Here is a 27,420-nt window from a genome sequence, read left to right as displayed (position 1 = left end):
ACCACGCAGAACCCGTCGGGAATTTCCACGTGGTTTCCCTGCAGCCGCCGGTCCGCCGGTGTTCAGCAATCGGTTTGCCATGGATTCTGTACGGGATAGTGAATGTGCGCCGTGGCAGTGACGGCGGCTCCTGCATTGTAAGCTCAACGAGCGTGTACGCTTTGTTTGTGGGGGAAGGTTACATGAATTTTTTGTTGTAGTTTTAGTAAGCGAACTTTTTTGTTGGATGAAGGTCAAGGTGACATCCAGAATGAATTTATTATGTACATTATTTGATAGCCACTCCCTCGGGCTCTAGAAATTAAATCTATTATCTTTGTTTCTTGTTTCACCCGCTATGAAATTCTTAGCCTATGTGCCGACACTACGCCAGGCACTCTGGCCGGTCGGTCGGTTCGTCCGCCCGTTCATTCGCCCATCCGTCCGTTACAAGAAAATTTCCCGCGGTGGCAGACCTTAACGTCCATTAGTGCGCTTTCTTAATTGTCGCAATGACAAAGGATTTTGCCATTGGAGTGCGCTTAAAGAGAATTGCCGCTGCATTATTGTGATAACTCTAAACACACAAAGAGGCTGAAATAACTCCAAAGTATTATTTATATGTCACCCGGAGTTCATACTAAACTGAAATATTTCACTAGAATTCACGCAGACACATTTCACGTGCGTCCAGAAAGGCTACTTGGTTTTTCATTCATTGTCTCACAGTCAACACTTGGAGACGTCTTTCTCACAGGTAACGAAAAAATAAAAACACCGGCTGCTGCTTAAGATACCGCAGATGTTCAAAGCTGCGGAAGGGGACCCTGAAAGAGACATGTCATTCAAAAGCCAGCAAACCTTACCGCTGACAAGAACATCAGGCAGCATGTTTATGAGACGTTGCTTCGACGAAACTCTTCCGCTCTTGTGCCAAAGTCTTAGACTTGGCTCTCATTTTTCTCGAAAACTGAAAAGAGAGCGCGTGCTTGCAGAAGGAAAGAACTCCTTGCCACCGGCTACAAGAACAACAACGGTGGCTGAGGCGAGCACACAGTGCATCAGCGACATGGATGCCTATGTTCTGCAACCTGGACTCGTGGAGGTCATTCCAATGGTGTAGTTTAAGGCAATTCAAGCGATCCCATAGTTATAATTTCACTTCAGGAATAGCTGCGCTGTTCTACATTACGCGTTGCTGATGCTGTTCAAAAATAATCGATGTTGGCCACTTCGTTACTGTACAGCAAAAAATAACACTGCATGCTACTGGCAGTATTAGTTGTGTGGTATTCTTGCAAAATGTAGCGCTGTCTTGTTTTAACCGCATAATGACCGCTCAAGGCGCACAGTCACTGCCAAGTTAATGCCAATTCTGTATGCCCGGAACACTCATTACGAGTTAAAGCAAGCAATCAGTCAATCCAAGTGAATCAGTTTGTATTTAACTGCAGCTGAGCAGGACTCGTTTATTCTCAGTAGAATCAAATACATTTCAATGTGCATAGTATAGCGACAAGTGAAACTTGTCAATCTTCAGCCCACAAACCCGAGCTTGAAAAAAAGTTATTTGCAGGGAAGCGCCTTCGCATTTGCTTCCTCTGCAAACAAGCCCGCACAGTTGGGGACACAGAGCACTCAGAGACCCCGGACGGCCTGGCGTTGCAGGTAGGCGTCCCGAAGGTCTCTGCGCAGGCTCTTGCCGGTGTCAGACTTCGGGATGCTGGACACGAATTCCACTCCTCCGTGAAGGTGCTTGTGCCGGGCGACTTTGGCTGCAGCGCGAAGCATGCAAGCAAAATTTCACAATTTTTTTAATGATAAAGAAAAGCAAAAAACAAGAACTACGAGCTTGAGCTACAATTCCATCTCCACTCGCGAAGCGTCGTAAGAAATACAAAAGCACACATTGCGAGTTAGGTAAGCGTGGAATTTTGCACTAAATGCAATATTGTGTTGCGAGAATAACCCAGACCCTTCAGACGTTGTATGCAGACTTGTGTACATACCGAACTCTCAGATTTTTTTTGGAAGTGTGGTAAAGTCGGATTTAACTTAAGCCTGTAGCGAGGCTACGCCTACATTCAGGACCACCGCACAGAATTCATCTATGTCAAAAAAATTTGTCCGTTGTTGCAATTTTTCTTGTTGCCTAAAGGAGAAGCTAACAGCTAGGCGAAAATATATGGTCAAGAATTTTGATGCCTCTGGTCTATTTGATATATTCAAACATCGACTAAGTGATTTCGTTTACTGTTGTGGTTTATCAGCGAAATAGTACAGAACGACGCAGACGATATAGTCAATTGTTGCCAACTGTTTTTTTTTCAGTTGTATGCTGCTATAGCAGTGCCCTTTTCACTTCAGCCGAATTTAATTCCTTTCATACCGCAACCGTGGGTGATTTTATGTTTACTTGCAAAGACAGTAATTGATTTTTTCAATTTTTTTTCGTGCAGACAACTCGTGTCACACGCGATATATTGTCACGGAGTGGAGACAAGGAGGCAATGACGCAAGCAAGTACACTGAAAAACTGACAAAAAAATATGTGCTATTTACTTATGAGCAATTATGAGCAACAGCTATTTGCTTCAAGTTATAAAGCCCATGAAACACTTCTTAGCCCATCACTGCGCATTCTTACATCTCGCCATATTTTTGTCGCCTTTGAATAAGAGTGTCGTACGTTACGTCAATGAAAAAAAAAATTGGTAGGTGCTTAACGTAGTTGAATGAACAGTTGATTTCGTTCGTCTACTCAGTTTTTCAATTGGAGGGGGCATTTAAGCTCCGCCTTAAGGGTATGACGCGAGAGCGTAGTGAGTTAATTGCCATATGTGCAGAAGGTCATTCTCTACTTCGCATTCATAAGTCCCTGGCAGTCCTCAAAGCACTATCTGTGCAGTGGTGGAGCGCCTAAGCGATGCGGCACTGCACTGCGATGGCAGGTGGCTGTTTGTATCAGACACCGGTAGGGAATGTGTGACCCATGTTTCTCATTTCGAGCAACCTCTCGCGATCAATCATTAATTTAACTGCCACCTGCATCCTATTGGCTGCAGCTGGCGCGACGCTCCTCCGAACTTACCTGAGCCAACTCGGTAAGCTCGGTTTAGTTCGGAGCAGAAGACAATACAAGATGGCAATATTAGTTTTCGGTGTTGGCGCGGCTGGAGTAGTGCTTTCGCTCTAAAATACCACTGCTGGCCATTACGCGGAGAAAACAGCACTCACAAGTATTCTTCAAGAATAAACAAAAAGACGAAAAATACTGGCACATGATTTGAAGGTGACTGCTCATTTGTGTCACCGCCTACTGCGCTGGTGCTCCTGCTTCTATGGCTTTCCAGGGCTCCGGCAGTGCCGAGAGAAAAATCCTCAAAGAAACTGCACGATCAGCGATGGGAGCTTCAGGGCCCCGGCAACTGCCAGCACCGTTCTCTATCGAGAGGAAATGGGCGCTCCTGTTTGTTGCCGACCAAGGGACCCTCATCTCACCAGAGACTAGTGCACGCAGTTCAGCGGCGGTCCCCTCGCTGGCCGCGTAGCCCTTGCGCAGCACGACGAATGCCCTGGGCGCGTCGCCGAACTCAGGGTGTGGCACACCAGCCACGGCCGCATCCTTGACGGCCTCGTGCTGCAGCAGCATGTCCTCGATCTCGGAGGGCGCCACTTGCTGGTCCATGCACTTGAACATCTCCTTGATGCGATCCACCACGTAGAACTCGCCGCGTTCGTTGTAGTAGCCGATGTCCCCTGCGCACACGGAGCGCATCACGTGACAGAAGCCCTCGATGAACTGAGACCTACTCTCGCACGCCTACTACGAAATTTCTGCACTAACCATTTCAGCACCATCTGAAGAAAAAAATGCGTGCCATAAAGCAGCTAAATAACAGACTCGGCACGAAGACAGAACGGATCGTGCCGTATTACAGCTGTTCACGTGCTCAGGCTTATCTTTCAGGCGTTCCATGTTAATGTCATAGCGAATTCAGTTCACCACCTCTTCATTCACAATTAATGTGGCAGTTGCAGAAAAAAGGGCCCCAGGTCAGGCATCAATAATCGGACTTTTACGCTGCTTCACTGCATTATATACGTCTTTTACCTCAGTGCGCTTAAAAAGTGCGCACTGAATGTGACGACCACTTGATGCACTGCACGACGCGAGCGGGCTGCCTTTTATCTCTCGTTTTATTGCACATTTACAATCGGCAGCTCCTAAACCTTGTAGACAGTCGGTCACACTTGTCTAGAGCACTTGTGCCGTCCGGTGGTAAAAAATCGGAATTCTAAAGTAAGCATTGACTTTATCTGATACTTACTCAGCAATCATCATAATCGTAATCATAATAATATTCATGTAAACCGCACAGGCACCATGCGCTTTGACCTAAGCAAAGCAGCTGCAATAAGATTTAACTTAACTTGCTCCGCAGCACACCGCTCGCGCTCTCTAGACAAGTGTGATCGACTCTGTACGCACACACATAAATACAACTAAACGTGGTCTTGTTTATTTCGGTACTCTAGCGTCGTTTTTCTCGCCCTCTTTTTCCTTAAAAAATTTCAAATTTCTACTCTTGTTGTGCATACTCACAGTTGAATGTAAAAATTCACGCCAAACAAGGGAGTAAAGCGCAATAACACGGGAAAATAGACAGCCGCAGCTACTCTTCTTGAAAGTGGTCTCATGTAGCCCGAACTCACCGGAGCGGAGAAACCCGTCCTCGTCGTAGAGACTGGCCGTTGCTTCGGGGTTGTTGAGGTAGCCCCGGACGCACGATTGACTCCTAATACGTATTTCTCCAGTTTGTCGGGGACCCAGCTTCGCGCCAGTATTGACGTCCACAATCTGCGTGTAACATTTGCATATGCTCCTCAGTGCAAGTAGAAAAAATAAAGACGCAGTAAAGGAGGACCAAGAAAAATTCTGCGCTTTAATTCCATTCACGTCAAGCTGCCATGTGTGTTCTGGTTCAGTTCTCGTTGTTTAGTTCTTTTCAGTGGGGCTCTTTCCCCATTTCCCCCCCATTTCCTACAGGCAAAACAGAACTGCAGTCTGGCTTTAAAGATAAAATTGCGCTACTGTCTCTTCTCCAAAATATGCGTTATTTTTTCACTATGCAATATAAGAGAAAAAGCACTCGCCTTTATCTCTGTCAGGGTGGTCGCTGTGCCCACAGACTCATAATCTTTGCAGTCGCGTCGCGAAATCATCCCGGAACCAAAACTTTCTGACATGCTGTATGCTGTAAACACAAAAAATAAATCATATGCATACCTGTATTCACAAAATATGATATTTTAAGCGATCCTTCATTCTTTATTACTTCATGTGAGTATGATGAAACCGCGAGTGCAGCGAGTGGACTTCCTTGGACAGACGCTTCCGCAGATTACCTGCACTGCTTTCATGGGTGTTGCGCCTAATGAGAAGTGAGCTTATGGGACCAACTTTCTCACTGCAGACTACTTATCAATATATCTAGGACTTAGAAATATGGGAAGGAACAATGTTTAGAGGGGTATTTTAGATGCTTACTTTACTAAAAGGAATAATCGTATTTGTGTTAAGGCCTTCTTTACAACCTGATGGAAGGATTTAGCTGCGACTTGTGCTCTGACTGTGACGCACTACTTGTTTAACAAGAATAATGCACTTTATAACGGATTTCTTCAACCTCTAGCAACCTCAAACGTTTGGTTTCGTTTATGGGACTCATGCTATGAGAGACGCCGTAGTGAAGGGCTCCGGGAATTTCGACCACCTGGGGCTCTTTAACGTGCACTGACATCGCACAGTACACAGGCCTCTAGAATTTCGCCTCCATTGAAATTCAACCGCCGCGGCCGGGATCGAACCCGCGTCTATCGGGCCCGCGCGCCATAACCACTCAGCCACCGCGGCGGTCTCAAACAACCTCAAAGAACTGTGTAAAATGCTGAATGACGAAGGAAGCCAGAAAACTGACTACTGCTCTGCGCGAAACATGTGCAAATTCGTGCTAATGTCACAAACAAGTCGTCTACAGAATTCCGCTCTCATAAAGCCTATACTTCATCGGATACCAGAGTACGAAACTATAAACTCCAGTGAGAATTTGAAAACCCACTGCACAAGTTCTGATTGGAGGTCCTGCTTAGTTAAACTGACACTCGTTGAGAGACCTAAAGTCAGATTGTCAAGATAGAATGAAAAATACAATGAAAAATACTACAATGAAAAATACTTTGAACCTTCCTAGCCTTTCCCTTCGTAGAAAACTCGCGCGAATACTAACTTTTCACAAGATTTACTACCACAATCATCAGCTAAAACGGGATCTTCTATTTGAACCATCGTTCATATCACCTCGCACGGATCATCGCCACAAGGTACGCATTCCATACTGCCGAAGCAATGCATATTTTAACTCGTTTATACCCAAGTCGGCGAGCGATTGGAACCACCTGCCCACCTTGGTTGCCGACATTTCTGACACCTGTTTATTCAAAAATGCCGCGGAAAACTATGTGTTTGACTAGGCTGTTTTCTTACGTAATCTGATTTGTATTTTGTTCAAGCTTACGTTTTTTCATTCCTTGCTGTATTACATTACATTCTCCATTTACTTTTTGTTTTTATTTTGCTGCATTGTTTTTACTTTTTTATCCACTCCCTTCTGTATCGCCCCACTGGGGCCCTGAAGGTATTGTAATAAATAAATAAATAGAAGAGAAGGCCACAAGGTCACTGTAGAACAAGGCGCCGAGACTGAGTACCCCTTCCATAATGTTTATAAAGAGAGATATTTGTTTTTAAGGGTTAGTATGTATTTATGCCTGTGTGCCTACGCAACATGAAATGCGGCTCTTTATTGGGTTGCTTCCACTTAAAAAACGTCACCCTTCTCTTGAAGTAGTTCGTGCATTGCGCTTTTCTCCGGCGAGCCCCTTCACGCTGTGCTGTTTTTTTGTGGTTGTTTCTTTTTCTTCTTTTGGGGGGGGGGGGGGGGGGGTTATCGCAACAGAAAGTTCAACAACGAGAGTTACGTTGCACTTTGCTCCTCCAATTAAGGAGTACTTCTTTCATGTAGGTGGCCCCAGAATAAAATTAAATGAAATTATATGAGACAAAAGTGCAAAGTTTTGGAAGCTGTGCTGCGCAGCTGCAGTTTCGTACTAGCTCTCGTATATCTCGGGAATGAATTCACTTCGCATATTCTGTGTCGCGCACTAATACCGTATTCCGCCGACATTTTACTACATATGTTGCTACACTGATGCGTGGATACGCTGACACGTTGATACTGTGAGGCTACAGTGAGTATCTCCAAACGTCGTACGCTCGCGTCTTTGCTCACCGCAGGCTACGCGCCACTACTTGGACCGTTGCGTTTGCCGCCGTTTGGCATTGAGCGGCTGCTGTTGTGGGCTGTGAGGATGAGATTTGATGCTGCCTTGGACCACTGTCTGTTGCATGCTGCAACTACCACGCGCAGCGTGTGCCCTCAGCCACGCAGTTAATACGTGGTTAAAGTGTCACCTAAGCCACGCTGATGCCCATGTGCCTGCATTTTCAATGCACCACGGATCCGAAAGGCACCACTTACTTCGATTCATTAGAATTAATGTCAATAGGAGAGGGCTAAGCTTCGAGAGTTCACTACGTGTCTGCACTTTGCGGAGCGCCGTAATAAATAACCGTCCCTAAACTCGAAGCGCTGCTCGTTACGGGGAGGTTGAGCGAAGGCGGGAAGCATCGCTCCTACCTTGTCCAAAGTGCTCCAGGTTGAATTTTCGCAGCGTCTCTTCGACGATCACGGATGGCGTAGCACTTCCTCCCGCGTATATTTTCTTGACGCTGCTTATGTCGTATTTTTCGAGCAGTGGACTTCGAACCAGCTTCTTAAGAAACGTTGGAAACTGGAACATGATGGTCCCCTGAAATGGCAGCAATGCAGGGCGCAAAATTATCGAAATAAAAAGAAAGGCAACGCGCATCAACGACTTTCGGTACAACAGAAAAGACCACAGTTCACCTCGGAATAAAACGAAGATATTTGAAACAGACCTTTTCACGTTTCTAGCTAAGTGAATATGAAGCCAAGGAGCTTCAAAATTTTAGTGCTCAGAGCTACTTCGCCTAAGACGGTTCTCAATACAGGCAGCTGTATTCACTAAGAATATTCTAGCGATGCTCATTTATGAAGGGAATTTGTACACGCGCGTAATAGGAAGGTCCATTATTGCTTTTCTTCCTTTTTTTGGGGGGGGGGGGGGAGGGGGCGGGGGGTTCGAGACGCTTCGATCTTAGCGCTTCAAGGTAAAACAATAGCCCGTAAATTAAGCTCGTCCGGGCGAAAAGGAGAAAATGTTTCGTGCCTGCTGCCTGTTACGAAGCGCTAACGACTAGAAGTACGTTTTTGATTCTTGTGTGCTAGCATAAAACAATAAAATTCAGTCAGCCCATCACGAGCTACGTCTGGTTAGCATGTAGGACTTTTTTTTTCTGCAGTAATACCTGACTGCTTCGTATTTTTCCATCGTGAGTAACTTCCAAAAAAGCTGCTTTTCATAAAACCTAACCAAATGCTGTAGTTTTCTTGCGGGCATGAAAAGTAGCAGCTATCCTGGACGTACCTTAAGAAAGGTGCATCCAGAATTAATCTGACAATCATAAGCCTATTTCAAAACCCCGTGTCTCAAAACGAGGCTGTTGTTCAGGACAGGTCTGATCTGCACGTGCCAGAGCCGAAAGCTGCACAAATTCGCAACGTCCTACGCGATGATTATGCTTGACAACGAGAGTTTTAAGTGTGACAACTCTTTTGAAGACCCGTTCTTCCACACGATTTCGGCGTCGGTTTTAGCAGACCGACATATTACAGTTTACAAGGCAAAGGAAATACAGCCAACACCACAGGGCCATTGTTTGCGCCTTCATGTTCTGCCCGAATACTCGTACTTCGCTCTCTGGTTGCTTTGACCTTCCACTGCTTCATCTCGCGATCAGCATCGCATCGTTCTCGTTTGGTAGCAGCGATGGCAGCGCGATGGGCAGCGCGTTCGGAGCGCTTTAGCCAGGCTCGATTCTGTTCTGCACGCAGCTCCGGGTCGCTGGGGCCATTCACGCCGCCATTTTGTATTTCGACTGTTGTAATGTTCCTATAGAATCGGCCCTTGCAATGGAGTTTGCACCGCAAAGGACGTCAACATGGCAGCGTGGCCAGAAGCTGCGCAGCTCGAGCATCAAAGGCGCAACTGCGCAATCCGGCACTTGTTGGTGGCCTCTTCTGACATGGCACATAACCACGAAGAGTGATTGGCTAGGCTATGGTGACGAGTGTCAAGGAAATTGGTTGCACTTGTTTGAAGCTCAATGGATGATTTCAGCGCACAAAAAAAAATAGAACAAAACTGCCAAAGAACTGAAGCAGCAAGAAGAAATCACAGAAGTCTTCGAGAATAACGGGAACAAATAAAATCATGACAAAATTTGTAACAGTTTTGAGCACGGATAATCTGCCGGTTGCAAGCATGCATGAAGTTGTGAATAAAATTACGAGAGAGAACAGGAATTAAAATAGCTCTTTTCGAGAGGTAAGTCCACTGGTAAACTGAGAACCACCTGCAGGAGAATGTGTAATGCTCAACTGATTCAACTTCCCCGCACGATTCGCAAAGCCTTGTCAATTGCCATTGTTGTTCCTTTTCTTCAACGCTTAGTGAAGGCACCTTTGCGGGGCGCTGTGGTATAGACCCTAACTCCTCCTTGATCGCACCTTCACCATCCTTTTTCGCAAAACCGCAGCACCCTCCTGACTGTGTCGTTCTCTGGTCCATGCCAGACATAGCTCGGGAATATTACCTAAAGAAAAAAGGCACCACCGCCTATGCGAGTTTCTTTAAGTGCGCTTCTTCCACTGCGGGAACTGCGCGAAGTGGACAGTTCGTACTTGACTTGGCTAATGTTGAGCTAAACACGTGGAGCCAAACACCCATTGCCAAACCAAATACGAAGACTTTTTACATGCCGTACACTTTCCTGAATTCCTGCGGCTATTGACGTTGGATGAAAGACAGCAGTGCCTCTTTTTTTCCTTCAGGAAGTTTTGAAAACTCTATAATCTTAACACACGCTGCCTCAAGTTCCTGAGCATTCTGCGCGGAATCTAACGTCAGCAGAACACTCGCCCGGGTAAAGTGAAAGGAAAAATCGTGAAAGATTAATGAAAACTCCTAAAAACTAAATAAGGAAAACGACAGAAACATGGAAATTGAAAATGTTTTCTTAGGCCCATGTCCAGACCTTCTTGGTGAAAAAAGTATTTCATGTCCCCAGGAGGTCAACACGTTCCGTTAATTCCTTGCATTAATTAGAATTAGCCAAAAACTTCTTAAAACTTGAATTCTGATATTAATTCTAGAAAGCCTTATTCCTCCCCATTATCAGCAAACAGCGCCGCATTCTTAGCCTTTGCAGTCGTGGATTATATAAGGATGTAAACAGAGGCCTCTATCTCTGCGTTTCTGGAAAGGCTACCGCATACCGGTACCTTATATTTTTCGATGGCCGGCAACATGTCACTCGGCTCGAGACTTGCGATGATCACCAGGCAGGCCCCATGCGCGAATATGGCGTTGTTGAAAAGCAGCCCGGACACGTGCGTAAACGGCGCTGATCCCAGCAGCACATCATCCTGTTCGACCGCCTTTGTCCTGTCGTTTCTGCCGGAGAAGGAACCGCGCATGTGCGTTGGTGAAATTTGATCAGAATCTCCATTGCGCTTGTGTGAATCTGTCATATCTTAGTTGATCGCATTACATAGTCTGCAAGAGGATTCAACGCACGACAGCAGTACATCGTGGGGACTAACGCATAGCGTGCTCCATGACGAGGCTAAGCCAATTGCCGCGACAATTCATAAGGTAGGCAGTGGAGCAGCAATTACAGTCTCAGCAATTCCTCTATTATACAAGGAAGTCAACAGTACATCGATGTGCAGCGCAGTCAAATTGAGCCACACTGTCTATCACCAAGCTTCTCCCCTCTCTCTTGAGGGCCTTCTCCAAACAGTCGCTAACGCCAACCCCGGATAATTTTTTCCCGAAATGGGGGTACTAACGCTCTCGCCTTAAAATGACTAAATGCAGGATAAGCAGCTCTACGCATTGAGGCATACCAAGCATACAGAAAGCCAGTGCGCCCACCTCGAGGAGAATAAACTGGCGACAGCATTTCGATTGGATAGCAGCGTGCCCTTTGGAAGACCCGTGGTGCCGCTTGAGTAGAGGATGGCCAATAAGCTGTCCGGGTCCACGCTGGGAAGTGCCGCTGGGGGGCAGCTCTGTCGCAGTGTCGAGAAGGGCATCATGCCCTCGTTCTGGCCGAAGATCACCAGCGTCTGCAACATCACCCGCCGGAGTTTAGTTGGTGGTAAAAGCTGTCGGCGAAGCGTTGTGGGGCTGACTTTTAATGGGCATCACGGCGCTTGTGGCCGCACGCAAGAACTGAGCACGCATATTAGCGGAATTCGGTGAAACTGCTCTAGTAGGCACTCACCCCTTTGCCTGTGGCTTTTTAGATCGAAAGTTCCTCGTGTTTTTGAAATGGTTTGAGGGTACCTGGTTAGTTCATTAGGCGCAAAACAAAAAAAAAAACAGTTACCGAACTTGAGTGAGACGAAATTCAGCAACATATTCATTTGCCCGTTTAATTTTATTGGACTCCCTTGTCCGCTGAGCGCCATCATGTCACTAATTGCTTGGGCTGAAGATCAGTATTTCATTGCATGACCACAGAAGAGCGCAGGTCGGTATATATATAGACTGGAACAAGCGCTGTCAAGTTAACATCTACAAGATCTGGGCGACTGGCGGCAAGACACTGCCAAATTTTAATTTGTCGATACATGTACTGTAATACACGATAGAGCTTCGCCATCAGCGTTGTTGCACACTTTTTAAAATACATACTGCACAAACCATTACACAATACGATCGCGGGTGGAATTCGCAAATAATTTGTTCTTACGTTTCTCCTCTCCTAGGTTGTTCTTAGATTGTTCCGATAGGATTAAAGCGCTTCTAGGTTTTGATTCATTTCATTTCAGTTATTAGCAACTACACGCGCACGTACATACAAACACACTACAGGAGTGTGGAATGTGTCTGCAAGACTGTTCTACAAGAGGATGTCCTCACCTTAACGCTGGGTATGGTCTTGCAAGCTTCCGCAGCCTTTGCAGCGTTCTCTTCGTCGCAAAACACGATGCAGGGTTTTGTGTCTTTGAATTGGTAGTTGACCTCCCCTGCACACAAAAAGAATGAAATACGATTTAGAAAATAAGAGAAATTTACGCTGTTTTATTTTCGCCGTTTGGCACGAATGTCAGCTATGCGTAGGTTTATTCAAGAAAGGAGCCAACATTTGTCCACTACTGATGCGGGAATTAAGTGCTAACCGCATGTAGCGACAAATCGTGACGACGCGCCGCGCGTTGGAATCGTGCAATAAGCTAAGGGCTGCTGAACGGCTGTTGCTCAGATTCTGGTTTTGCGGAAAAATTTCGCCCACCGCCCGGAAGTGGTTCGCGAGACTTACTAATAGGAGGAATTGTTGCGGGTACTAATGCGATATAATTCCGATCTAGTTTGCGAGCGAAGTTACTTTCTCTAGCGCGATACCAGCAAATAAGTCGCAGACGCCCACTTCGGCAAAAGAAACGCATTTACATAAACAGTTCGCTGAAAGCTTGGCAGGAGCTGTGGAACAGAAAAGGTGTTGTATACGGCATCCCTTTATCTTGCTTCGTGCTGTTTAAAGCCTTACAAACGGGGTGCTCGCGCAAGTCTACTCCTCCGATAACTAGAGGGGACTGAACGCCGAAACTGCTGCAACCGAGTAACACTGCTGAAACATGCCGCTCTACCGCCAAGTCCCGTCGCACGTCGCGTCGCGAAGAACATCGATTAAAAAAAAAATAATAAAGCAGGGTGTGCGAGGTCTATGGATTTCGGCGCATATGTGCAACTGCGGAGATAACAGCCCAGTCGTGGTCACATTGTATCGATTTGTCTGTTGGTATAAATGCCACTATACCTTCTTATACAACTGACAGCAAATTGGGAAATAGTTCTACAAAGCATCCTTGGCCTAGATGTATAGGATATCCTTGAAAAAAAAAACAATTTGACAAATTCTACTTCCAACTGTTCTACGTTACCTGAACACTTCGCATTTTTCGACGCAAATGCTACGGTAAGGCCTGCGACAAAGCAGAAGAAAAATCTTAAACAAAAAATGCAAAATTTAGCCAGCTTCTATTCTTTTCGTATATCCAGCGCAGTCACACGTGTTCTCAGCAAATCTGTTTAACGTACATTATTTCTGTATGTGCGGAGTTATTGTTCGTGTTGCAAACAATTGTCCCATACATGGTCCTCTGATTATGAAATGAACTTTCATCAAGGTTAAATGTAGCTGACCAACGCTATAAAAGCTGTAATCTCAAGGGAATTCCTTTCGCCGCGGTCGCGCTCACTGCCCGCGTATACTTCGAGTGCATGGCCTTCGGATGTGGCAAGCTATATTAAACTTAGATTCTGCAGTAATGCTTCACACATATTAATATGACTACCACATACTGTTCGTTCGTGACAAGTAAATAGTCCTTTGTTAAATTTTCACTTCGCATAAATTTGCAGCAATAGCTAATCATTAGACGAAATTGTAAGAGGCAGGATTTTGATGCCACTGACTTAATATAGTGAAGCATTGAAATGATAATTTCTTTTACTTTTGGGATCGCTTAATGGAGTAATACAGCATCCTGCGGTCCATGAGCTGTTTCTGCCAAGTGCCGTTCCTTTAAGTTGCATCTTAATGTAGCCTGCCCGAAATGCAGTTCACCACGCCTCTCAATGGTGCGCGTTAAAACCTGCAATGCCCAGGCAATATAGTTGTCGGATACAAATTCGGAACCTCCATAATTTCGACGTAACCAGCCACTGAATTGAAGAAATGCCCAAAGTACACTATATACAATCAGTGCGAAACATGTTAATACTGAAAAATTAAACATGTTAAATGAAACTCAGTTCTCAACGCCTCAAAATAACAAAATTGCGTACACATGCTTCGGTACACAATAAATCAAAAATAAAACTCAAAATCGCATCATCACCTCCTGATGTAGAGGCATGCATATATCCGTCAAAATTTGTTTCGTAGAGAGGTTTGGCTGACTCGGTTGCCGACTTGAGAGCGCGCCTTGAGTACATCCAGGTATTGAAACTGGCGTTCACTTTGAGTAATATGCTAGAAAATTCGGCTTCAGAAACATTCTAAGGATTTAGTATCTTGCAAGCTGGAACGAAATCTGTTGACGTATTTGTGGAGTGTCCATCCTGCGTAATGCACAGGGCGTTTGCAGCGCTAAACTAGCGCTTTCAGCACAGTTTCCACAGCCTGGCCTCGACGATGCAACCTGCGGTTTCTAAACGCTCGCGCTCGAGGCCTCAGAAAGGCTATAAACAGAAGCTGGGAGAGATAAGGTTTCTAAGCGGTAGTAAAGACAAACCACAACGAGACGGCCCATTCGGCGGCGCGAGCGCTTACCCTCCGCGCCCCCGAGAGTGACCGTTCCGTGTGGTGGTTCGAAACCAAGGACCGCGTAACCAGTTATAGCGAAGTTACCATATGTTACCGCCTAGCTCGACGGACAATGCCGCCTCCCCACCCGGCACTCAGTCCGGAGGAGGCCGTCATCCTAAGACAGATACAGACCGGGTCACTCCTCGCCCCGGCAGTGCTACACGTACTTCACCCAGAACTCTATCCGAGCGATGTGTGCAATGTTTGTGCAGCTGGTCCGGCGGACCAATGGCACATCATGTGGGACTGTGCCAGGTTCCCGACCGAGGCTACCTCCAGGATATACCCGCCCGAACTTCAAAGTGCAGTGCAGTCTGCAGACAAGGACATTCAACTATGGGCCGTCCAGCAGGCCCGGGGTGCGCTCGAAAAGCACAAGCCTCACGACCCACCACAAACGGGCCGAACGGGGGTAGTGCAGAGGAGGGCATAACCCCGGGTCGACGCTTGGCCAACGTCACGACGCGTCAAACCGTTGGTTGCCGGCATTTTCAATAAAGTTTTTCCTACCTACCTACAAACCATGTCAAGCCAGCAACGTGCAGCCTTCCCCTTTAGACTTACTCCGATGTAGACTTCCGCGTTTGCATCCATGCCTCGTCGTTTGCATGTCTTCTGCTCTCGGCGTACTCAGATGTGTTTAGAAAAATAAGGAGCAATAGGTACTACGCACTTAAGCGTATGCACTCTTACCGGTGGGGCTAGTGAGACTCTGCAGCTGCTCTTCCCGAGCAACGTCTCGCGACCAATCATTAATTTAAATGCCACCTATTACGGTGCGCACGTAGCGATGACGTCACAAGGTCGCGTGACCTAGGTGACCCACCCAGGTAGCTTCTCACAAGATTTTTCGCTCACGCTTCCACCGACGACGACGACGACACCGGGTTTTCCGCTGAACGGGAGTCTTAAAACTATCGCGTTAAAACATCTAAACTATCATTGATAAATAAGCGCGAAAGTATCGTCCAACATGCCCCAGTCGACAATATTGACGTCACCGTGCAGCCCTGCATCTTCGAGCACTCGCACCATGATAAACACTGCGAGCTCTTGCGTGATAGGCCCTACTTTCCAGGCCCTGCTTTTATTTCACTGTTACCAAAATATTAGGACCATGGCCGAGCTCCGCAAACGAAAGGCGCGCACTCTCCTCTGCACATAACAATTTTATTCTGCGCCGTCACTTCATCAATACGCTGTGACGATTGCTAGCGACCAGCGCTTTAAATTTCATTCTGTAGTATATTTAAGTTCTTATAAACTGTTGATAGCGTTCAGTTCGTTATGCTTCATTTCCTATTTCCTTTTTATCTTTAATTTCTCTTCCGTGGGATAGCTAGCTGTTTAGCTGAATTTTCTGAAACTCACTCTTTGTTTTATTGAGCGATTAAGCTAAGCAGTTCACATTAAGGCTGAAGAGCCGACTTAAAAGTGGACGTGCAGTTTTCCTACATAATGCAATTGAGGTGCAGAAAAAAAAATTGGAGTTAGCACGCCTTCGCGAATCAAAAAGAAAACTCCCGTTCTGGTCCACTCCTGGTCTTTCACTGAATACGTCTGAGCCACGATTACTTTCGCAAAGAGAGAGAGAAAAAAGAAAGGAATGTATTTGCTTGTGCGCGCGCGTTTGGCCTGGCACAAACTTAAATCGGTCGGTACGCAGCTGGCTTCGCATGGGTGATGCCACAGAGAAAGACGACAAAACGCCTGCGATTTTGTTTGGCTGGTAAGTCATGTTGGATCAGAATGCACTAACTTTGACAGAAGGGAACGAAAGAGAGACATCTCCAGAAAATTGCCCGAGCCGAAAGTTGGCGCCAGGTACGAGTGTACCAAGAACACACGAGATTATATCTGCAACAATTTTGAACGAGCATTCTTCCCCACTGATGACAAGGCATTTCTTTCAGCTAGCAGAGTTAAGGAAGAGACATTTCGTATCCCTTGCGCTATAGGAGAAAACGAGAAGGCCACGAATTCAAGTGATGATTTACCTATCAGAACAATGTTTACCGGAAAAAATTGTTAAAACCATGGGTCAAGGTGTAAAATTTTCCGTGTTACCTAGCCTCAACCCGCAGAAAGTCTGGGAATATAATGTCGAATTGAAGACAGACTGCCTGAAATAAAAATATATGCATGCATTTCGGAGGCGGTATACGCGGCCAATCGTTATTCGGAGCTGAGGCGAAGACAGGGCAGCAACCGGAGCGAGAGTTCAGTTATTGGCGAAGAATGTCCTGAACCTGCTTATCCTTAACCTGCTCATGTCGGACAAAACAGATGTTCGTGGTTCTAAACAGGAACCGGCACAGGTTCAAAGCGTTAGAAGCCCTCGAGAAAACCACTGAATCAATTAGGGCGGACAAAAAGATGACAAACTGAAAACTCAAACTGAGAATGTGTGCAAGGACACGGGCCATGAGAAGGTGGAGAAAGCTCTGACAGATTGCAAGGAACTTACTCTTACATTCTCTCAAAGAGCATCGTTGAATACCTCACGACCACGCAACACGTGACATCCCTTTCAATAGACGTGAAAGACATGTGTTTCTGTATCGCTCACTGTACCGCACTGAAATGTGTCGAAGACAGCATCGTGCAGTTCGGTAACATTAGTTTTTAGAGCCTTTGCGGCATGAGCGTCAATAGTTTTCTGGATCTACGTTAGACCTGATGTCCTTTTACACAGAATACGAAGGCAAAATGTATGTCCAAAAATACGCTATCAGCATTGGGTCTTGAATTGCCCCGGCTCGTTCAGATTGGTTCATAGCTATGAGAAATCGAGAACTCGACCACCTGCTAGGCGGCCTTAATATCGAGGCTTGCTTCAGATACGTCAGTGACTGTCTCCTTCTGCCTCTAGAATATGCAGGAACCTTAAATATATACGTGATCTTTTAAGAATGGCGTAATGCTAGCGAATGCCTAAAATTAACCTGTGAGCTCTTTATCAGCTACTCCCTGTAACTTCTCGACATCCAGATTGAGCTAAATGATTCACACACACGCTGAGCCTACAAGACAAGGGGAGCAAAAGGCGTCATGAAGTTGCACTCCGGGCGCTGCCGGATCTTGGAAAGAGCAGTCGCAATGTCGTGCTTGAAATGGTCCGTGCGGCCCACGATTTAGCTGGTTAAGCTAAATACCGCTTAGCAGAGGAGGGGAGGGAAATGATGGCCTTGTTATGACATACATATTGTCATGTGTGACGGCAGTCAGGAAGACAGCGGAAAGGCTTCCAAAAGAAATGTTATTGGGGCTGACTTGCGTCTACACAAAGAACTGGATGAGTCGGCGGGGGCGGTAGCAACAAGCGTACACGGCGTTCGTCGAATAGAATGCCCGCCGCTTTCGCCCGTGTTCAATTTAAAGCTGACAACGAACTTTCAAAATACGCCGTGCAAAGTAAGAACAGCCACCTCTATTAGAGTAGATGCGGTTCCGCATGGATGCGACCATTCGAGGTAAATGTGGTAGTATGTCGCGGCACAAAGTGACAAAGCCACGTGCCGGCGGTCTTGAGCATGAGAAAATATTGCAAAACTTTGCGGCAATATGAATGAAGCCAACAGTCACTGAAACCGAGGGGCATAGAGGAACGTTTCAATCATTAATTGAATTGTTTGAGGTGGTGATCAGTGATAACAGAGTAATTATTTTATAGCTGAAACATGTGATTAAGAAGTGGAAGAAATAACCACATGCAGCCGGTGGGATCCAACCGCCGACCTGTCCGATCCGAACTCACAACCTCCAAATTTCGCATCCGGTGCTACGCCAACTGAGCACAGCTCCCACGCGTTCGGTCACGCTCAACGTCACACCCGCGGTATTACAGGACGTGCTACGTCCACCGCTATGAACGAGGGTGGCGCTGGTGAACACTCAAGGTTACACGCAACAGAAATACTCCCGAAAGCAGACTGGACAGTCACCGTTGTAGCTCAATTGGCAGAGCGCCGGACGCGAAAAGTCGGAGGTTGTGGGTTCGGATCCCACTGGCGCAATGTGGTTTCTTGTAATTTTTTACCAATTATCTTTCACCGATGAAACAGTTGCGCTATTATTTACCCATGGATCAACACCATTAAAAAAATTCCCTCATGCTCCTTGGTTTTGGCGACCGTTGGCTTCCTTCATATGTAAATGCGACTTAGATGCGCTAGCATGTTTGCCCTTGTTTAGTAGTGGAACAACTTTATAGGGGCGATCAGTTGGATTGATACGGAGGAAATGCGATAGAATTCGCTTCAGCGTCTACTGCAGCATGTCACTGCTTCTCTTCAGCAATTTCAAACGCACGTTTCAGACGGATTTGTTGACTCATTCGTAGTCCGCCCTCTCTGTCCTCTCACCTAGAATTGGAGAGGGGGATTCCCTCTCTCTACCTTGGCAGGTGAAAGGTGGATAGAGGTAATTCCGCATAAACACCGCGTGGCACGGTTGGTAGGTGGAAGATGCACCTGGACATAGTCTATATCGATAGTGGCCCATCCGCGCACTAAAAAATCTCGCCCGTATATTGACGGCCAGAGCCTCGAAATTCAAGTGCGAAGTTGGAAACAACTGGATTCTCAAAGAAGTTTATCTCAGGGACTGCAGAAAGCTTTCCCAGAGAAATCGTGACTCAAAAACGAGCAAAAACAAAAGGGAAAGAGAAATAAAGATATGGGACGCCCAGCTGTCGTGCTCTGCGAGCACAATCGTTCACGTCGTCTGAAAAATATTGGCGAATATGCGATATCCTTGGTGGTAATAATAATATTAATAATAATAATAATAATAATAATATTAATAATAATAATAATAATAATAATAATAATAATTTTTATTCATGCCGGCAGGTAAGAAAAAGAGTCGAGGGAAAAAGCCACGGAGCTTGACAGGCCCTCGACCACATCCTAGTATCCGTCAAGATGAGAGGGATCTGCAAAAAGAAATTCACGGAAACTCCCAAAAAGAAACGCAAGAAAGAAAGCGGGTGAGGCGTCCGTTACAAGAATCCGTTAGACGACTGTGTGCAAGGCGTGCAGAGAAGTAATGCATAGTCCAGACGGGCATATCCCTCAATGAGCGGCTGCGTGAGCACAAGCGTGCATGCGGAGATATAGCGTACCCCAGCACCATGGCGACGCATACTGCAAAGTGCCCGTTGAAAAGTGCAAGGACCCCATGACCTCATGTTCGGAAAAATAAATACAGTCAAAAAATCGAAAAATGAAAAGTCATCATCATGGTCACCTATCTCTGATGACCATGACCTGCTCCACGATGACAATAAGGGTATAGCGGATGTTTATTAGTGTAGACATACCAATACCAGTTTACTAGACGCCTGCACAGAGCAAAGCCATGGGTGTGGCTAATGCAGGTGCACAACCGGTGTCCCGTAAATCGATGTGCGTCTATGCTAGTACTACTCCACTATGCCAAAAGCCCGTAGTGAAAGACGATGAAAAGGTGAACAGCCCGACTATCGCAGTGGCCAAGAAAGAATTCTATTATCTGAAATCAAACATCCAAGAACACATTAGCAACTTTCCGCCCACGTGATTGCTGGAAGAAAATATCAGTGTTCATGTACTCCCCCTTTCTTATTTAAAGCTCTTACTTGCTCCAAAAGTAAATAGTTGCACGTAAGCGCTCGTCCTGTTTGCAGCCTGTATTTCGCTCAATTTTGTAAAAGTTAGCGGATTCCGATTCAACTATTAACAGCAGAAGACGGCTGCATTTTGTGTTGGGGTGCGATGGTGTTTGTTCAGCTGACAATGACCCCTAATTTTTTCCCCCTTTCGCCATGTTCTTACATTTTATATGCTACAGCAACCATATGTAGCCCCTCTACAGATGCTGTGAGAGGCCAGAAAGTGGGGCGCGAATCCTATGGCGCATTCCAATCGTCTATCCAGAGTAAGTTTTCGTGCTCCGCGAAACCAAAGAGCGTGTTTAAATGGGCTATTTGGATTCAGATCCTGAGTTCTGATTGGGCCATGAGGGATATCGTGCTCTCAAGCAGAATCGGTGAGGTGCTCCGAATCGCCGAGTGGAATACGCCGCGCTGTTTGTTCCCATTAGCTGCTTTTTTCTTTGTTCCCAAAAGCAATAGAAGTACAAGTATCCCATGCCCCGCCTCAAAACCCCAGAGCATTGAATGGGAAGCAAGAGGTGATACCAGTGAATCAGGTTACGACCTCTCGAATGTTTTCGCTCGAGAGAATGGTTCGTGATTAGAGTAAATAGCCGGCGAAACGCCCCCCCCCCCCCCCCCCGCCACACACGTGACGCTGCCCGAATACGGACGCAGACTGGGAATGGAAACATTAATGACGAAAACGTAAGCGTAAGGTAGACGGGGACATGAGAGAGACGTAGGACACATCCTAAGAGAAACATGAGTAGTCATTTTTTCTTCAAGTGCGATGGTGGCGCTGTGCGGCGGCCAGTCGTGAAACGAGATTCGTTTCTTTGTACATCATCATCATCATCATCATCAGCCTTACTACACCCACTGCAGGGCAAAGGCCTCTCCCATGTCTCTCCATTTAACCCTATCCTTTGCCAGCTGCATCCATCCTTTGCCCGCAAACTTCTTAATCTCATCCGCCCACCTAACCTTCTGCCGCACCCTGCTCCGCTTACTTTCTCTTGGAATCCACTCCGTTACCCTTAAGGACCAGCGGTTATCTTACCTTCGCATTACATGCCCTGCCCAAGCCCATTTCTTTCTCTTGATTTCTACTAGGATGTCATTAACCCGTGTTTGCTCCCTCACCCACTCTGCCCGCATCCGATCTCTTAACGTTACACCTATCATTTTTCTTTCCATGGCTCGCTGCGTTGTCCTTAACTTAAGCTGAACTCTTTTCGTTAGCCTCCACGTTTCTGCCCCGTAGGTGAGTACCGGAGGAGGCTCTCTTCTGTCTGTTTTACCCTTAGCCTACGTTATTTCTGTTGGCCTTCGGGTGGAGAGTTCGGTATAGAAAAGGTAAAAAAGTTTAGCTGACGTGCAAGATCACAGAGGAGTAGAATGATTTCGAAGAAACCTCTTTAGCTTTTGAAACAAACTAGAGGTTTTATACAGCGAAACGTATACGATTAAAATATGTGGCAGAAAGAAAACAGCCCGTAACTGTGTTCTTCAGCAGAAAGTTGAGGGCGAATGAAATGGAATGACCTCTTTTACAATACAGTCCACTGACTTCCAATTCTATTTCATAACAATTTTTTCCGTTTACAGACCACTTTTTTAGGGTAACAGAAATATAACTCACGTGCTGTGAGGCTGCCCTTGGCAAAAACCATCGAACCACCGGCAAATGCGGTGCCGTAGAAGGCAACCATGGCCTCTAGGCTGGTGTCGCAGTGAATGCCAGCCATGTCGCCCGGTTGAAAGCCAAGACTGGCCAGTCCTCCGGCAACGCGGCTGCAGGCATCCTCGAGCTCGTGGTAGGTGTATCGCTCTCCCGTGTCTGCTTTGATCTGGCGGCCAGCGGCAAGACGACGAAACGTGTCTAATTCACCACAATGGTCAAGGAAAGGCGCCAAGAAAGATGTCATCCCATGCCTTATTTTACATATAACCAGGAATCGCTCATCAACTTTTTCTGCATCAACGTTTGAGCACATATTTTAGTTCGCGTCATGTCATGCTATCTTATTTCTCATTAATCGCTAGTCAGCGCCATACTAGTTTTTTCTTTCGCTGCCCCCTCTAAAGCATACACGGTAAAATTATTATTGAAAAGTAATTAAAATGCATTACTAATTGCTGTCCAAATAATCATGCGATTGTAATTAAATTACATTTCCGATTACTGCTTGCAAAAATTATTTGCTTTACATTGCAATTACTTCCAAAATCTAATGCAATTACTCTTAAATTACTTTTTTAATTTCATGCATACAAAAACCAAAGTAAACAGAGTGAAACAAAGCAATCTAAATTGGTCCGAGCATATCATTAAACTGGTCGCTGAGTGCTTCAAAACACTGGGCTTTATTCGAAGAACATTATCGTTGTCGCCCCCGGCCATCCGTAAACTCGCATATGAAACCTTCCTACGATCCAAACTCGAATACGCATGCGCAAATCTGGTGTCCACATCAGACATATCATCAAATCTTTAAAATCTGTCCAGAACCGCGCCGCTGGCTTTATATCTTCAAAATAAGACTACTAAATCAGTATCAGCAGTATAAAATCATCACTGGATCTGCCCTCATTGGTCTTTCGCCGCAAGATATCACGACTATGCCTTTTTCACAAGATATTGTATCATTTCACGCCAATCTTTTCTTCACCCACCAGCACGTTCATCTCGACGCTTATTCAATAGCTTAAGTATACAGCGCCTGCATGGATCAACATCTGCTTTTAATAAGTCATTTCTACCAATTGCAATACAGGAATGGAATGAATTGCCGGATTCTATTGTTATGGAAAGTGATCCTGTCAAATTCAAAGACCGGTTGTACTGTCTGTGTTTGAACATTAAATTTGTCTATATTTCTTTTCTCGCCCTTAGTTTGATGTGCTTGAGCAACTCGTTCGTAAATCCCCTTCTCTACTCGATTGATTTTTTTGTAACTGTTTTAATTGTGTTCTCATTTGATGTTACTGATTGTATTCGTTGTCCTAATTGCCCTCATTGTATATATATATATATATATATATATATATATATATATATATATATATATATATATATATATATATATATATATATAAAATCTTTGGCTTTGTTCTTGTATTGTCGTACGTACGTCGCCCTGCCCCCCTTATGTAATACCCTGTGAAGGGTCCTTAAGGGATCATTAAATGATTATGATTGTGACCAACCTCTCTCTAGCTGCATTGTACATATTCTTTGGTGTTCCCACCAAATTCCGTTCCAGCCAACTATTCTCCGGTCCCTTTTCTCTCCCCTATCACGGGCCATCACAAAGATATGACAATGCCAACAACAAAAAAAAAAGAGAGCTACAGCCGTACACTAGTCACTTTCACTGCGCTCAAGTCACAAAAAAGCAGCGATCTAAACGTATTCCTGCCCGGAGCTGTCTATCGTTTGAAGCCTCTGAAGCAGCTTAATTGTTTCTTCGATGATTCCAGGAATGGACCTCGGCAGTCTGCGCTCAGAAATTTTCGCGCCATACGTATTTTCACTTGTTACGGTCATTACATTACAAATTATCGAAAAGATAATTAAATTACCGCCATTTAATTACAGTACTTCAATTATTGCCATGTCTGCTTTGAATCCATTGTTTCATGCCAGGGTTGTAAAGTGGGCAAACATTTATGAAATAGCTTCAGCTTTATATTCAGGATAACAACACCAACGTAATGGGCTGCATTTCCGAGCGGACACACACACTGACATACACAAAAGAAAATACTTCCTCGGCACATCATGCAAAACATAACTGCGCACCAACAAACACATGGCAGGGTTCCCAGCGGAACGATGCCTTGTGGTTAGCGCAAATATGTTTATCGCATTAATAATGCGCTACAACACTGCTTTTTTTTTTGTCAAAATTAAAGCAGAAATAAGGCAGCTAGTAGCTCTGTGTGAAGCCTCCCGATGGCTTAACACACTTAACGTTGCGATGTAGAATGACATGCGCAAGGCTACTGCTACGTGCTTGTTGGTTTGACATAACGGAAAGGAACAGCTCGTAAGACGGTGCGATAAAGGAGACAACGACAAAGTCTTTGACCAGCAGCTGAAGTTTATTCTGAAGATGTACACACCACATGTAGCCCACGTCGGTTATGGTGTCAAGGGCTAATAAAAGGGATAAGATTCAATGCATACGCGAGGGTATAAAAATATTGAGTAACAGGTGTAAAGGAAAATAACAAAGACCGAAGCAAAAATGGACGGTGAATTTTAAAGATTTAAAAAATCAGATTAAAAAAACGCCTAAAAGGAAAAGGTGGCCTCCGTAATTTTTTAACCCTCGCATCTCCTTTCAGCTTGATTGCTTTTATCGACCCTTTACACCGTGCCTGACGTTGACTCAGCAGGTGAGTTCGCTCATATGAATACATATTTTGTGTACACCACCTTCAGAATAAGCTTCAGCTGCGAAAATCAGTCCTTCTGTTGTCTCCTTTATCGTCCCGTCTTCGCGCTGTTCCTTTCCTATACCTATATGCACTCAGCCGCCAATCCCCGACCACGCTTACCAACTTTCCTTTATTTTCATATAAACGTGTTAAAGATTTTGGCGCTTCCTGAAGCCGCAGCACTTCTACAAAGATATTAAAAGGTATCTGAGATGTAAAGTGCATGCTGCGATAGTAGACACAGAGCTCGCATTCGTACACAGTGCGGAAGCGAAATGCTGAAACGCACTTCACAAGTGCTTAACTACCGTCACACAAAGGTCACTGAAACCCTTCCACATCACCGCACGCACAGTGAACAAGATAATAAATAATGTAATGAATAAAGCAGGAATATAATATACAAAACGCAAGATTGCTGATAATACATTTTTTCTTCATGAACCGCTTATAATTGAACAAAGCTACAAAGTATGCAACACAAGAAACGCCAAGTGGAGGCATTTTAATGCATAAATAACAACATACCGTTGCTAAACAGTTCGAAAGGTACCACCTGCTAAACACCCTTCATTTTAATAATATTGTTCTAATAAGCACTTCGTACAAGAAACGGAGTATTTTCTACTGGCTGACGCTCCACTGCGTTCAAAAGCAAATTAACTCCGTTTGTCTCTTGCATGATGGGTTTAAATCACTATGCTTTTCTTGCCGCAAGTGCCTGCCATGAGCCTGCGTTGTACAGCATGCAACATATGCGCCGAAATTTTCAAGTGCGACCCACAGTTATGCTGGCGGGTGGCTGTCGATGGCCGAGTCAAGCTTCGAAGAGGCAGCTTTTACTATGGGCACCCTGCTGCCACGTACATTATGTTCGTCAAATAAACTAATTATTGTTATCATTAAAAGTGCAATACCGCGAGTAAGGGCTACTTAGTATTTGGTTCCTTCCGTAAAGCATATGTATTGTTCCCCGGCCCAGAAAACGAGGAAATGACAAGCCACACAGTAGTGTAAACACTGCGTGCACGCACACACACGTGTGTGGACATGCAGGCACGATCACGCACAGAGAAAACTCCAGGCATGTAGTACAATGCTGACAAGACAAAACGAACGATCTACAAACCCGTATTAGTCATCTGATAGATTTTTGGAGAGATTGCGCAGCATCTATGTTGCAATCATAAAAACTGTGTTAGCGATGGTGGTTGTATAGGCGACCTCTAGTTTTATCATAATGGGATACAAACAAAGAAAGTGGCCATAGGGAACCTGCGCTGCCGAGGTGACACTGCAATTGTTCCATTCGGCGATTGAAAACTGCTGCCGTCAGCGACTGGGCAGCTACAAACACGACAGCACATTCTGAAGTATTAGAGGCCCGTGCTTGGCTGATAGCATTCATTGCCTAGCTTCTCTCGGCGTAGCCCAGATAGCTGACGCACGACAGTTTTGGCTTAGAGCGCGCAAGCCCATGCCAATAAGCGCATGAAGGTGACGTTGTGGTAAAGTTGTGGCGAATGAGCAATTACTCCTTAATTAACACACAGTGCACTTCGCACAAGTGAGTGTACAAGCGTTTACTTATGCACTGACGCATGCGTTTTGTTGCCAGCGCTCACGCAAAATCATTACCATATCAGCCGATTGAGATTATGTAACTTATCAAATGCAAACTCCGCGAGTCGAGCGGTCTCGAAATGCACCAAACGCACCAATGGCTCATACCTTTCTCGGTTTTTGGCTTAGACTCGAGCAGCTTAGCTTAGAGAGCGCATATTCGCTTACCAACGCTGTCCGGTCCTTGAATTGGCCCCAAAGAGTTCTCAAGTAGGCCGCGTAGTCCACATCTGGTATAGGCTGGCCTGGTGAATACCCCTTCACTATCCGATCTTCGATGACGGGTGCATCATCCACGACGCGGTCCATGCTTCTCGGCAGCTCCGAGAGGTCCGGGCGACCTGACGCAATCCCAGCTGTCAAAGATTCAACTGCAAGGCAGGCGGTCTCTTTGTTTCTGGAGTTCTTGCGAGGTTGCTTCGTGAGTCGCAGACGCACGCAGCGTTGCTTCCTCCTTGCGCTTAATAATCCTTAGGTTTTTTTCTGTTGTCCAGAAGGTCACCGTCGGCACATGAAACACCCTTCCACGCCAAGGTCGTCGGTGGCCTCTCTCGCCGAGCTGTCTGCGACAAACTGCCAGCGCGCAGCGGGCTCTTTGTTCCTCTTGCTCGATGCGCCCTCGCCCGGTCCGACTGGCCGACTGCGACAACAGTTGCCCAGCGCAGCCGGGATGATTGCTTGGCGCTTGCAGAGAGCGGAAAAAAGCGAACTTGCGAAAGGTGCAGCAGACGAAGAGTAAAGATGGCAGCGGAAGAAAGAGGCGCGGTGTTCTTAACTGCTCGAAAGATAAGGGTCGAGATAACGCCTGGTGACAGGGCCCGGTATCTATTAAGAACCTTGCCGCCTGACCTACCAGTTCAGAAGCTAGGCAAACTTTGCGCACTGCCACAAAGAAAGAAACCACACGAGTACAGCACATGCCACCTAGCTGACATAATACTTTATGCCAGCAGGCACAATGTTACAATAATAATAAGAAGAAGAAGAATCAGTCGGAAAGCACTGATTTGTGCTACGTATCAAGACGACAATGAGCGGGCAGTGCCGCGGGACGGTCCACTCGAGCTAGGCCAGATGCGGACACGCA

At 45.8% G+C, this 27,420-nt stretch overlaps 1 protein-coding gene across 1 annotated transcript; it reads right to left on the bottom strand.

The window, feature by feature from the left end:
- Positions 1-1,426: 1,426 nt before the first annotated feature.
- LOC144114014 (luciferin 4-monooxygenase-like) lies at positions 1,427-27,060 on the bottom strand. The gene is made up of 10 exons (XM_077647450.1): positions 26,502-27,060; positions 21,907-22,114; positions 12,175-12,281; positions 11,182-11,375; positions 10,527-10,698; positions 7,740-7,911; positions 5,137-5,237; positions 4,696-4,840; positions 3,481-3,738; positions 1,427-1,754 (listed from the first exon to the last, which is right to left on the bottom strand). Exons 1-10 carry the CDS (start codon positions 26,640-26,642, stop codon positions 1,618-1,620), a joined length of 1,635 nt encoding a protein of 544 aa, XP_077503576.1. The 5' UTR covers positions 26,643-27,060; the 3' UTR covers positions 1,427-1,617.
- Positions 27,061-27,420: the final 360 nt, after the last annotated feature.

Source organism: Amblyomma americanum, chromosome 1 (genome assembly GCF_052857255.1).
Source record: "Amblyomma americanum isolate KBUSLIRL-KWMA chromosome 1, ASM5285725v1, whole genome shotgun sequence".
NCBI classification, from domain to species: Eukaryota; Metazoa; Arthropoda; class Arachnida; order Ixodida; family Ixodidae; genus Amblyomma; species Amblyomma americanum.
Note: the sequence above shows the minus strand (reverse complement) of the source record. Positions and strands in the feature narration are given on the sequence as shown.